Genomic DNA, 13,287 nt, shown 5'->3' with positions numbered 1-13,287 from the left:
CTTGTATATCTATCTGGCCTTGGGGATTTTTTCTTAGGGAGTTCATTGCTCATTTGTTCAATTTCTTTTTCTGAGATGGGATTACTTAAGTATTCTATTTCCTCTTTTGTAAATCTGGGTAATTTATATTTTTGTAGCTGTATACATCCGCTTCCTATAGATTATAAGATTGATTGTAATATAACTGGGCAAAACAGCTTCTAATGATTCATTTAATTTCTTCATTGGAGGAGACTTCGCCTTCTTCATTTTTGACACTGGTAATTTGATTGTTGATAGGATAAGATACAATGAATCCAAGTATGGAAGACAATGTGATGCTGAACGGATTCACAAGATAGAGAAAGGAGGAGAATGTAATCAGTGCAGTCCTGAGTAATGGTCCAAAATTCTCAAAGAAGAATCTTAACCATTTAATACGAGAAACTCTGAGTATATATGCTGGAACATGAGGATGTGGATATGCCGACTGGTGGCAGAACTGCAATTCCTGTGCTCAGATGTCAGTGCTTCTGGGAGATGACTGAGGCATCTTAAGGATACAGATTCCAAGCTCATAGCCAGGAGGCAAAGTAGAAATGAGAGAAGCAACAAAAGAACTTAAGGGGAACAAAGGCAGGAAAAGAAATGATGAGGAAGCAAACTCTAGATTACAGTCTAAGCTCTTTGAAACTAGAGATTGCTTTCCTTTTTTGTCTTTTTAGCACCAAAACATAGCACAGCACCTGGTACAAAGCAGACACTTTATAAATGCATGTTAAACTGAATTGACTTATCATAGAGCTAGTTTGGAGATTAATTATGCTTGGTCACTAAGTCTCCATTCTACTATGAAACTCTCTAACATCTACCCTCAAGTTGAGTAACTTGCTAAGTCATCCATTTCTCAAATAGAGCATTTTACAGGGATATCAACTGTTATTCCATCCTACCCTTAGAAGCTTACATTTCATTAAGAGACAGATAGACAGACTGACAGACAAATAAATGAAGAGAAATGTAGATTAAGCCATTTTGTTGGGTCATTTCAGTTGTTTCCAACTCTTTGCGCCTCCATTTGGGAACTTTTTGGCAAAGACATTGGAGTGGTTTGCCATTTCCTTCTTCAGCTCATCTGACAGATGAGAAAACTGAGGCAAACAGGGTGAAGTGGCTTGCCCAGATAAGCTAGTAAGTGTTGGTGGCTGTATTTTAACTCAGCTCTTCCTGACTCCAGTTCTGGTACTTAATCTACTGTGCCACTCAGCTGACCCATTAAAACTGTAAGTTCTTCTTAAATAACATTATCAAATGTGGTGGCTAGGGAGTTTTTCAAGAGAAAGCCCAACTCTTCACTAATCCCTACTTCCTCCCAATTTGACTACTCCCCAAGTCTCCTTTGCTGGATCATTCTCCACATCCCACCTTTTATTTAAGGATGTACTCCAGGGGTCCCAGGTTCTCCAATCCTGCATGAATACCAAGGCTGCCTGTTTTTTTCCTTTTATATATACACAGATATATATGTATATACATATAATATACATAATTTCCATTCCTCCTTTCTTCCCTTCTTCCCACTTCTCTCTCTCCATCTCTCAAGTGCCTTATATGCATTGTCATTTAAGCTTTACAACAACCCTATCAGGTACTTACTACAGGTGTTATTATTCCCATTAAAGAGATGAGGAAATTGAGATCAGAGATAGGTGACTTGTTTCTGGTGACACAAGCAGTGAGAAAGGTGGATTCAAACTCAGACTTTCCTGTCTTCAAGACTAGAATGTAATACTATCTTTTTAATATCTCTTTCAAATGTTACTACTTGAGGGGCATAGTGGGTAGAACACCAGGCCTGGAGTCAAGAAGATCTATGTTAAAATATGGCCTCAGACACTATCTAGAGCTCTATGATCCAGGCTAAGTTGCTTAACTCCATTTGCATAGAATTGTTACTAAGAGAGTAAATGTTTTTAAAAAGTGACTATTTGTTTCTAGATCCTTCAGTAGTTTCCTACTACCTAGAAAGTGCCATCTGAACCCCACTGACATCCAAGATTCTCCACAATGTGGCCCATCCTCCCTTCTACTTCCCAATATCACTACAGAGAAGTAATCTCCTATTCATCTATTCTGCCCAATATACCCTGAGGCAGTATTTCTGCCTTCTAGCCTTTGCTCCCTATGCCCCCTGTAAAAATGGAGATTTGAACCCCAGACTTCAATCCCCAGAAGTTCTTGGAACTTCCCAGAATGCCCTAAAATCTCACCTGAGATCCCCACCTGGGCCGAGTACAAAATGGGTATTTAAACTGACTGTACCGCCTACTTGCGCTCTCTGCTTCTGCTTCTAACGTCTCTCAAGATGTAGAGTAAGTGGCTGGGCTGTTCAGCCCTAGACACATGCTTTTCTTATTTTGTATTTTCTTATTTCCTTGATTTCTAATAATCTTTAATAAACCTCTAAAAATATAACACTTTTAGTAGAGAAACTAATTTTAACTATTATACCCCTCAACTCTCCTAAGGACGCCTTCCTTTCTATCTTCCTGTCCAAAGTATAACCAACACAATACTGCTTATTTAGAACTACTTTGTATGAATGAACTTGCTATTCTGTTATGTATCTATAGCTTATTTTCTCAACTAGACTGCAAGCAACCAATAGGCCAGGATCATACCTCATATGTCTTTGTTTTGGATGTGATACCATACACTCAGTACAGACTTGGCAGTGACATGACTAGCAGTTATCTAAGTCACAGTGTGAATGACATATAGGGAAGGAACTAAAAACTACAACCCAGGAAATGACCCTTCAGCTTACACAAGTTTCATCCCTTTAGATTCTATGAAAGAATATGGTATGTTGATGAACCAAAGGATGAAAATGAGCTGATACATACTGAAAATAAGCACTTCTCAATCACTTGGTTCCATGGACAATGGAAAGATGATGGTCCTTGACCCGGACAGTTTGTACACCAAGTTCCCTCTTTTACTATTCTTGAGCACTTTAAGGACAATATTTGGTTTTGATGCTTCTCTTCCTACCACCATTCCCCTCAAAAAGGGGAAAAATCTCTCTCCATCTCACATTATTATACTGGGCCCAGGTGACTAATCTAGGCAAAAACCAAGTGAGGGATATGGACTCTGTTGGCTCAAGTGAGTTGTGCATCTTCTGGGTAGATGTATGCCCCAGATAATACATGGAACATGCTAGCATCTAAAAACAAGTTTTGGGTTAATACGGTACATTAGCAAATGATGAAGGGGATGCTTTTGGAGAAACCTGGGGAGACTTATCTGATCTGATGCAAAGGCAATTGAGCAGTACCAGGAGAACAATTTAGACAATTACGTAAAGACAAACACCTATGAACTTAGGAATTCTAAATGACACGATGACCATTCTGAAAAGTCAACGAGGAAGCATTATCTCCACCTGCAGACTGAGAGCTGATAGTGTAAAAAATAGACTATTTTAATCTTTACAATAGACAGTTCAGAGCAAAACTATTCCTTCTCCTTGAAGAAACTCTACCACTATATCTACCTATGAAAATTGCACCATTCTTTTAAGACTCCTCCCTCTAGGAAGCCTTCTCTGATCACCACAGATCAAAGTTTCCTTTTTCCTCAAAACTACTTTGGCCCTTAAAATTGGGACACTAATGCATTGCTGGTGGAGTTGAGAATTGATCCAACCATACTGGAAGGCAATTTGGAATTATGTCCAAAGGGCTTTAAAAGAATGCATATCCTTTGATTGTGAATCTTAAAAATTCCCAGACCCTACTTCATAAGATTGGATTAAGACCATTCCCCATTTGGGCAGTGAACTCTACTTAGATCAAGAATGTGAGAACTCTACTTCACCTGCTTAAGTCTGCCCTAGAGGAAGATAAAGTTGTAAACTCTTTTCTGAACAATGAAAAGTACTTAAACCCATACTTATAATAAGGCAAAAAGTTCTTAAGATAAGTACCTATAAAGGTCAAGCAACTTGTGAATTTACAAGGAACAAAGAGCTGAGAAACTTACTCAGAGCTTTCCTGGTGTGAATTACTCAAAAATTTATACCTTCTTAGGTGTGGACTAAGAATGGCCTGTCTTCTGAAAAACGCCTACTGTGATTGGTAGATGGAAGCACTTAGAGGAGGTGACATAGGAGAAAATTCCCTATATAAGGAGATGACAGGCTCTTAAAAATGATACAGTCTCTAAGGAGGCTGTTGAGAAGAAGAGTCTCTAAAGACAGTCTGAAGGAAGCTGACTCTAGCTGGAACTCCCTCTGAGGAGACTCTGTCCCTCTGAATCCTTGCTTGGACAGATCTTGTGGTGAGTGATTAAGGACTGACTGATCTCTCTCTTAAGACGCAGGTCTAGGCCATGTTGGCTTAAGGCCCTTCATACTTATTCCTTTCTTTTTCTCTCTTTCACTCTTTCTTTAATTCCTCATTGTATTAATTAATTAAATTCTCTATAAAACCCAGTTGACTTGGGTATATTCATAATTGGGAATGTTTCCCTGGCGACCACCTTATATATTGATTTAAGATACTGTAGTGAAAACAAATTTTCTGCGGTCACAATTTACTCATCCACTCTTTTATCTACAACAATTTAATTCTTCCACTATTTTAACTCACTACAGTTTATGGCCTTCAACCATTTTAATTATTACATGATCCAGTAGTACCACTACTAGGTTTGTATCCCAAAGAGATAAAAAAAATGGAAAAGCTTTTATTTGTACAAAAATATTTATAGCTGCACTTTTTGTGGTGGCAAAAAAATTAGAAAATGAGTAGTTGTCCCTCAACTGGGGGATGGCTGAACAAATTGTGGAATGTGATGGTATACTGTTGTGCTATAAGGAAAGATGAACCAGATTATTTCTATAAGAACTGGAAGGATCTACATGAACTGAGGCAGAGTGAAATAAGCAAAACTAGGAGAATATCGTACACAGTAACTGCAATATTGTGGGACAATCAAATGTGATAGCCTTTGCTACTAATAGCAATACAATGATCCAAGACAATTCTGAGGGATTTATGAAGAATGCTATCTACCTCCAGAGAAAGAACTGTTGGAATAGGAATGCAGATGAAAACATATGATTTATCACTTATTTAAATGGGCATAAGATTTGGGGTTTGGGTTTCAAAAGATCACATTATTACAAAAATGAAAAATATGGAAATAGGATTTTAGTAATAATAATAATAATAATAATACATATATATAACCCAATGGAATTGCTTGTCAACTCAATTGGGAGGGAGGGGGAGGGAAAAAGGGAGGGAGAGAACATGAATCATGTAACCATGGAAAAAAATTAAAAAATAAAATAAAAAAAAACACTACCCTGGCACTTAATGTGTCATATGACAATTCTCACACAATGCCTCATATCAGAGGTCCTTGTGGATATGTTCATTTCATTTTTCTTCCTTATCATAATAATCATCAAAATCCTTTTTCTCAGAGTCCACTCTCTTCATTAAACTGTCTTCCCTTTAAATTTACTGACTCAGATGATACAATTAATTGTCCTTTAGAAGTTATTTTTATGTTTATAATCTCAAAATGCAAAACACTGACCAAGATCCACATGCCAGGGGAAGAAGATCTATTTCTTCTGTTTCTTCTTCAAACATACCACTGAGGTCAATGCAAAATGGGATCCTATAAAACAGGCCAGTTATATCTATGTACATGACATCACAAATTCCTACCTTCATGGTCACAGTGATGGTACTATTTACATTAGCTTTAAACAACCAGCCCTGTTTAATCATTCCACCCTTCTGCGAACATAATGAAGAGGAATCCTAAAACAAAGAAAAAATATCAGTAAAATATTCATTAAATACATTTGCGAAGCATCTTAAATATGCAAAACTTTGTGTCAGGTTCCATTATATTTCACATTTTCAAATTACACATAAAGCTGTGTTTTCTACCTAGAGATCGATGTTGGCAGCTGAAGTCTGGGATTCTCCAACATGCCAATAATCAGTAGTTCTAAATGTTATAGAAACACATGGCCTTGGAGGGTCCTTCCAGTTCCAGATATGTGATCCCACCATTTTATGAACCTTGTAAGTGGAGTTGTGGGAGTTGGCAAAAAAGGGACCGGCCTGAGGTGTGTACAGCTCAGCACAGGCATCTTATGTTCAGAAAAAAATAGATGAAACATAGGAGGTCAGTACCATCAGCTAGGTAGCAGTGTGGATAGTACACTGAGCCTGGTATCAGCAAGAGCCGAGTTCAAATTCAACCTCAGACATGTACTGGCCACCTGACTCTGGGCAAGAAACTTAAAATTGTCTGCCTCAGTTTCTTCTTCTGTTAAACTAGAATAATAATAGCACCTACTTCCCAAGGTTGTTGTGAGAATACAATAAAGCCATATTTGTAAAATACTTGGCATACAGTAGACACTTATAAATCTATGTGCCCTTTCCTCTTTCCCATTTTCTTTGCACCTTAACCAGAGATTTTATCACAACAGTTTTTTTACACTTAAAAACCTTGATTGATTGAAAATCTAGTCACAAAAAAGTTTGAGTTTCTTCTAGTCTGATGATTTCTCAGATGCCTTTGTGGGATGATCGACAATGATTCACAGAAATGCCCATGTAGATGGTATTTTAGGGTCTGTTTAGTACTTTATGTATAGAATCTCATGTGATGGATTATTTTCTGCCCCCATTATCCTCTAAACATAGAAGACCACTCTGATCCCATAGATGCAATTAGTACCTTTATGGAGAGGACTCCCAAACCTAGCCTTAATCTTTTGCCAAACTCCAACTGTGATGTTCCAGAAACATCTCAGACTCAACATGTCCAAAACATTATCTGCCCACCTTCTTCTAAACTCACTGTTGAGGGTAGCATAATTATTCTTTTTAGTCATTAAGGTTGACAACCTTGGAGTCATTTTAGACTCTTCCTACTCCTTTACTTCCTATGTTGTGTAATTGTCAAAAAAATCCAAAATTTTCAGGAAAAAAAGCTTTCTAACTCCTTGAAACCATAAAATGAACTGTTTGAAGAAGACAACATGAAAATGCCTGAAGAAACCTCTATAGCATCAGGAGATCCAACATGAACTTTTGGAGTATAACTGATTGAACTTGGAGGGGGGGTTGAACACAAGTATTTTGAATGTAAACTTGTATGCCACAGGGGATTGCCTCCTAATTGGCTTATTGTCAATGTGCCTAGCAAACACTGGTTTGCTCTATCTCTTTTATTTCCCTCTTATCTTTAACTATTGTATTTTAAAATGATCCATTGGGGAGACTAATCTCCCAAAAGATGGGGGGGGTGGGAGAGGCAGATTGTGAAAGAGAATTCTTTACTCTATTGTCTATCCTGAGTTAAAACTAATTTAAGTACCTCACTAGATTGTGAAGACAGGATTAACTCTCTTTTGTCTACCTTTTGATTGAATCAACACAAGCTTGAACTAGGTGGAGGAGCTCACAAACCACTTCCTGAATTCATAGCCTCAGAAACTCAATCAGCCAGGATGAGTATTCACCTCTCCAGAAGGTGAATTTTAGAAAATGCACACCCTTAGATGAGAATTAAACCTTCAGAAAGTGAGAACTTAAGCTTCAGAAGGTGAGAAATCGATCCCACAGATACTCCCCCCTAGGCAGTGCTAGATAATTTGGAAACTGTTATTGGCTCTTGTAAAGAGGGGCAGGGACAAAAAGTCACCATAAGAGCAAGCTCCGAACTCCCTCAGTAATTGTCTTTGAGAAGATAGTCTGAAAAAGTTGTTTTCTGGAGATAGTCCTCTGACTGGGGAGAATCTTCAAAGGAGTTTCACTTGAGACTGTGGCTTGGATCATGGGCTTGGAGCTTGGCTTCAACTTGGACTCTTGACTCCTGGACTACTTTGTTGGATGAGTGAAAGCCTGGCTCCTTTCGTAGTTTCCTAAGAGATAAGCTTCCAGCTTGGAGGAGGCCATGGGGTTACTCACCACCAGCCTTCCTGGTAGAGAGCTAATTAATCTCTACCTGGATTAAGCAGATCCAGAGTAAACCTTTAGGTTGTCAGGATAGATAAACTCTCTAACCTCTTCACATTTCTCTTTTCTATTGTTTCCTCTCCATTTTGTAAATATTTATAAATAAATTTCTGACTCGAGATATAATAAATATTGGCAACCACATAATTTCATAAAATTATTGTCCACCCATTAATTTTCACCTTTATGATGTCTACATCTGATCAGCTGCCAAATTTTGTTGGTTCTACCACTACCAAAACATCTCTTTATCTGTCCTCTTTTGTCTAATCACATGACCACTACTGTGATTCAAATCTTCATTACCTCTCACCTTCACTATTCTAATACACTCCTCATTTGTCTCCTGAGTTCCAGCCTCCTCCATCTCTAAAACATCTTCTACATAGTTGCCATATCATTCCCCAATTCAAGAGTCTCCAGTGAGTGGCAAGGGAATTGGAAACTGAGGGGCTGTCCATCACTTAAGGAATGGATGAACAGATTGTGGCATATGGTTGTAATGGAATACTATTGTGCCATAAGAAATAATGAACAGGATGAGCTCAGAAAAATCTGGAAAGATTTCTATGAACTGATGCAGAGTGAAGTAAGTATAACCAGGAAAACAAGGTATACAGTAACAGAAATATTATATGTTGATCAACTGTGAAGGACTAATTCTCAGCAAAAGAAGTGTCCTACATAACCACAAAGGGCTCATGATGAAAATGCTATCCGAAGCCAAAGGAACTGTTGGAGTCTGAGGCAGAGCAAAACATGCCACTTCCACTTGATTTCCTTTGTAAGATTTTTTACTGTATATGTGATATATGTCTTCTGTCATGGCATGAGCAATATGAAAATATGCATTGCATGAAAGTATTGAAATAACTTCTATCAAGGTATTAACCCCCATGGGGGGAAGGGAAGACAGAAGGACAAAAGGTCAGAAAACAGTACTCAAAAATAGTTTCTACATATAACTGAAAAAAGATTTTTTTAAAGAGTCTCCAGTGTAACATGTGTGAAGATTGGATTTGGCTTTCCCCTGATTGTAACAATTAAGGTACTTACCTCTTCCCTGATTGTGAAGATTTAAATTGTAACTCATGTCTATTTTTAGATTTTAATCCCCATAAGTGTAAACACCCTACTTAAGGTTAAGTATGGAGACCTGCCTATTTTTAGATTCAATCACAAAAAGAGCAAACAAGGTACTTAAAAGTTAAGTATGAAGATCTGCCCATGTTAGATCTAATCACCAAAGATGTAAATATCCCACTTAATCATTTAGTGAGAGGTCTGTGACCCACGTGTGAAATAGTGGGGAATGAATCAGAATCGACTAACTGCCTTCTGGGCAGTCCTAGAGCAGAACATCAACTATGATTGGTAGACGTGGAATTAGGGGAAGGCACAGGAAGTGATGCAAGAGAAAATGTCTTTCAAAGGGGCTGTCATTTCCTGTGAGACTCAATTCTTCATTTTTGGAAATGGAAATGGGAGTCTTGGAGTGGAACTTCCTGTGAGAATTGAATTCTTCATGCTTTCAAGTTGAGGCTGGTAAAGAGGGGCAGAAGGATCTGCTGACTGGACTGACACGTGGTGAGTGAAAAGGCTGACTCCCTTTCCCTTGGCCTTTCTGGAGGCACCAGCTTCTGGAAAGGCTCACCATCTTGAGACTCCTTTCCCTTGGCAGGGACCTCTGAACTCCTGCCTGGCTCAAGAAAATCTCCCTCTTTTTCCTCTCTTTCTCTCTTCCTTAATATCTTCCCTCTTTATTGTAAAATAAACTACCATAAGATCCATTCTGACTTTAATAATTCATTTGGAATTTAGTAATTAAATTCCTGGCAACCAAATTCTTAAATAATCAAGTCCAATCCTAAAAAAATTAACCCTTTTCCCCCTTACACATGGAAATAGATTTTGAACAATGATACATGTATAACCTAGTGGAACTGCTTGTCAGCTTTGGAAGGGGGGAAGAAAAGAGGGAAGGAATCGTGAATCATGTAACCATGGAAAAATATCCTGAATTTTTAAAAAAGTGGGGGGGAGAGTCTCTAGTGGTTCTCTACTGCTTCTCGGATAAACGATTAACTTCTCCGTGTTGCATGTAAAGCCCTCCAGAACCTGCTTCTAGTAGGCCTTTCCAGACATTTCAGATTATGCCTTTTCATGTACTCCAAATTTCAGCCAACGTGACTACACTCTGCAATCCAACTTTTATGCTCAGAATGCACTTCCATCTACAGCTACCCCTTAAATATCTTTATTAAGGTTTGGTGCAGATGTCACCTCCTTCGTGAGGCCTTCTCCAGTGTTAGCACACTCTCCCTCCTTCAGGATTTACTGACCTGGGTATAGAATGTAACTCCTGGAGAAGAGAGTTTGTTTCATTTCTGTCTCTGTATTCCTAGCGTCTTGCACATACATAATAGGTGCTTAATCAATGTTTGCTGAATTAAATTTTCAAGTAATTCACTATGAAATGCAATTGTCTTTGGCCTTACCTCATCCTTTTCACAGTCCTCATCAATTTCAAAGACATGATTGGGAATTTTTTCTGGTCTCAGGGATTTGCTGAAAAATTAATGAGATTTTCTTAGAAATCAAACAGTACATAGAAAAGGCTTCCAAATAAATGGGCTCTCCCCTCTCCTTCCTATGCAGGACCCTCTGAACCACAGAGCTGTAACTAGGAATTCTTATACTCAAAGAAAATTCAAGATGGGGAGCAAGGGCAAGTCAAAGAAGTTCGGCTTCCCAGTGTACAGTCATGCTTGGAGAGGGGGGAAGTCCATCTCTCAAAGCATCAGTCTGTCACATGTCACCACAATTCGACCTTCAGCCCCTTAACCTTGGAGAGGAGGCTGAATGGGCAGAAGTGGCAGATAGGCGGGGTTTGTGGGGAATGGGATGGCACACTCTGGAAGAGGAACACCACAGTAAAGGGCCCTTTGGTTAGCAGTCTCAGGCTGGATGAGAAAACAGTAGTGAACATGCCTTGTAAGGCATGGAGTAAGGGGGTTGGCTCACCAGAGGGAGACAGTACCCCTCTTCCTCACATGCCAACATAGTGAAACAAAATCTTAGTTACCTCTCAATTCTGTCCTACCTATTACTTAACAGGAAAAGAAAGAAATCACCTTACCCATCCCTACCTCAGAATTTTCCCTATTAAAAAGTTAAAGGATCATGGATCAAGAACTCGAAGGGACCTCAGAGACCATCTAGTCCAACCCCTTTATTTCACAGAACAGGAAATGGAGGCCCACAGAGGTTAAATGACTTGCCCAAGTTCACACAAGTAGCAGCTACATTGTGGAGTAGACATTGTATTGGACTTCAAATTCAGCTTCAGACACTTAACAGCTGTGTGACACCAGATATGTCATTTAACATCTGCTTGCCCCAGTTTCCTCTTCTGTTAAATGGATATAATAATGGCACTTCCAGGGTCGTTGTGAGAATAAAGTGAAGTAACATATGTAAGGTACTTTACACACCTTAAAGCTCTATATCAATGCTCACTCTTATTATGACTTATGTTAGAAGCAGGAATAGAACTCCAGTACTCTGCTTCCTGAGTCTGTTGATCATTCTCCCAACTAGCTGTCTAGTGCACCACTGGTGCCAAGTTGGGGAGAGCAGAAGCACCCGGAGTACAAGGTCTCAGAGCCTCTTCCACTGGCCAAATGGGAGCAAACTCCCTCTGAAAGCTGGGGAGGCAGGATGCTTCACTTCTGAATAATTCATCACAGAGTCTCTGGAACAGAAGGGGACTTGAGATGATTCTACACAAGCCATTTCAAGACCACAGATCATCACTCAAAAGGTTGGAATTAAAACTCAGGTCTCCTTAATCCCCTGTGCCCAATGCTCTTTCTACTACCCCTACATTCAATACAAGACAAGAAGCATAGCAATTGGACTAGGAGGAGTCAGAAAACCTGGGGTCAAGTTCCTAATTTATTGTTTCCTGGCTGTGCTACCTTAGACAAGTCACTTAATATTTCTCAGTCTTAATATCTTTATTTGTCAAAGAGAGACTAAGCCTAACAATAATTGTGAGGAAGTGGAGAGGGGAAGTTGAATAGTGCTATATTTCAGCAAAGGGAGTGGGGAAAAGGGAAGGCTATTTTCCATGTTATACGAAGAGTTAACTTTAGGATTTCAGCTAGGAACAAGGCATCCAATGTAATGTAACCGAGAAAAGGCCTTAGAAGGGAAAACAAATTGGAGGCAAAAAGAAGAACTTTTCTGTTTCTTCAAAATGAAAGACTTCTTCAAAAACCAAAGACAATTAGTGTGAATATCACAGCTCTCAGAAATCCTAAAGGGGAGGGACTAGGTTTGCATCCACTGTCTCTGCTAATCATAGTCTTCCTAAGAAGAGTTTTCTATACAATCTAACAGATGCAGCGTCTTGCTTTCTTTATTTAATTCTCACTCTGAAGATATTTTGATCTTTTACAACCACAAAAATACCAGACTCAATAATTAAAATAAGTTTCCTCTCATTTTGTTTTCTTTGACAAAAAATTGTCACCCAGTGGCTAGTAACTCCTTGAGTTGTAGACTATGGGGCAATGCAAGCAGGACCTTGTGTCAGCCAAGTCAAGTCCCAGTTCCTCTGATTATCTAAGCCTCTGATTCCACATCTAAAAAGATGGAGATAAAACTTCCAAGACATATTTCTTTCCCAGGGTTTTTGGGAGGAAAACCATCTTATGACTCCTAAGGAGTTTGAAATGTGAGCTTTTTCTTTTTACAAGAAGGCATAGTGATTTCAGCCAAGTTTTCAGCTTTTCTTTGGGGCCAGGTGATTCTAAAAGATCTTAATCAATCAGCTAAAAAGGTCATCATTTGCAATTACAATCCACCAGCCTCTCAAAGTATGATGGTAGATGGACTAACTGGACGGGAAATGATCTTAAAATGCTCAAGTGTGAATCAAATATCAAACTCATGGGAGGCACAATGAAATCCCATTTCATGTGAATGTTGATTCAAAAAGAAAAGTAGCAAAAAGGAGATGGGAAGATGAAAAATATAAAGGACCAGGTATGGAATAGAAAAGGCAGAAGAATACTAGACACAACACTGGCCTAGGAGCTCTCCATGCCAAGACACAGTGAGCATCAGCCAGGAACAGTTAGCACTGCCCTGGGAGCCTCAGCAAGGAAGGAGATAGATCACGTGAATAGGCCGAGAGCTGGGGCTACTCTATCCTTTGGAGCTCACCATTGTCTCCCTGGGG

At 39.0% G+C, this 13,287-nt stretch overlaps 1 protein-coding gene across 3 annotated transcripts in view; it reads right to left on the bottom strand.

The window, feature by feature from the left end:
- The window catches only part of DOCK11 (dedicator of cytokinesis 11), a 243,510-nt gene that overhangs the window by 158,004 nt on the left and 72,219 nt on the right, over positions 1 to 13,287 (bottom strand). For all 3 annotated transcript variants that reach the window (XR_474957.3, XM_001364195.3, XM_007507772.3), the window contains exons 5-6: positions 10,538 to 10,607; positions 5,727 to 5,822 (exon numbers count right to left, since the gene is read on the bottom strand). Coding sequence is in view for 2 of the 3 variants with exons in the window: in XM_001364195.3 (XP_001364232.1) it covers positions 5,727 to 5,822; positions 10,538 to 10,607 (166 nt within the window). In the remaining variant the exon portion in view is untranslated. The remainder of the gene's footprint in view (positions 1 to 5,726; positions 5,823 to 10,537; positions 10,608 to 13,287) is intronic.

Source organism: Monodelphis domestica, chromosome X (assembly GCF_027887165.1).
Source record: "Monodelphis domestica isolate mMonDom1 chromosome X, mMonDom1.pri, whole genome shotgun sequence".
Classification (NCBI taxonomy): domain Eukaryota; kingdom Metazoa; phylum Chordata; class Mammalia; order Didelphimorphia; family Didelphidae; genus Monodelphis; species Monodelphis domestica.
This window is presented reverse-complemented; position numbering and strand designations above follow the sequence as displayed.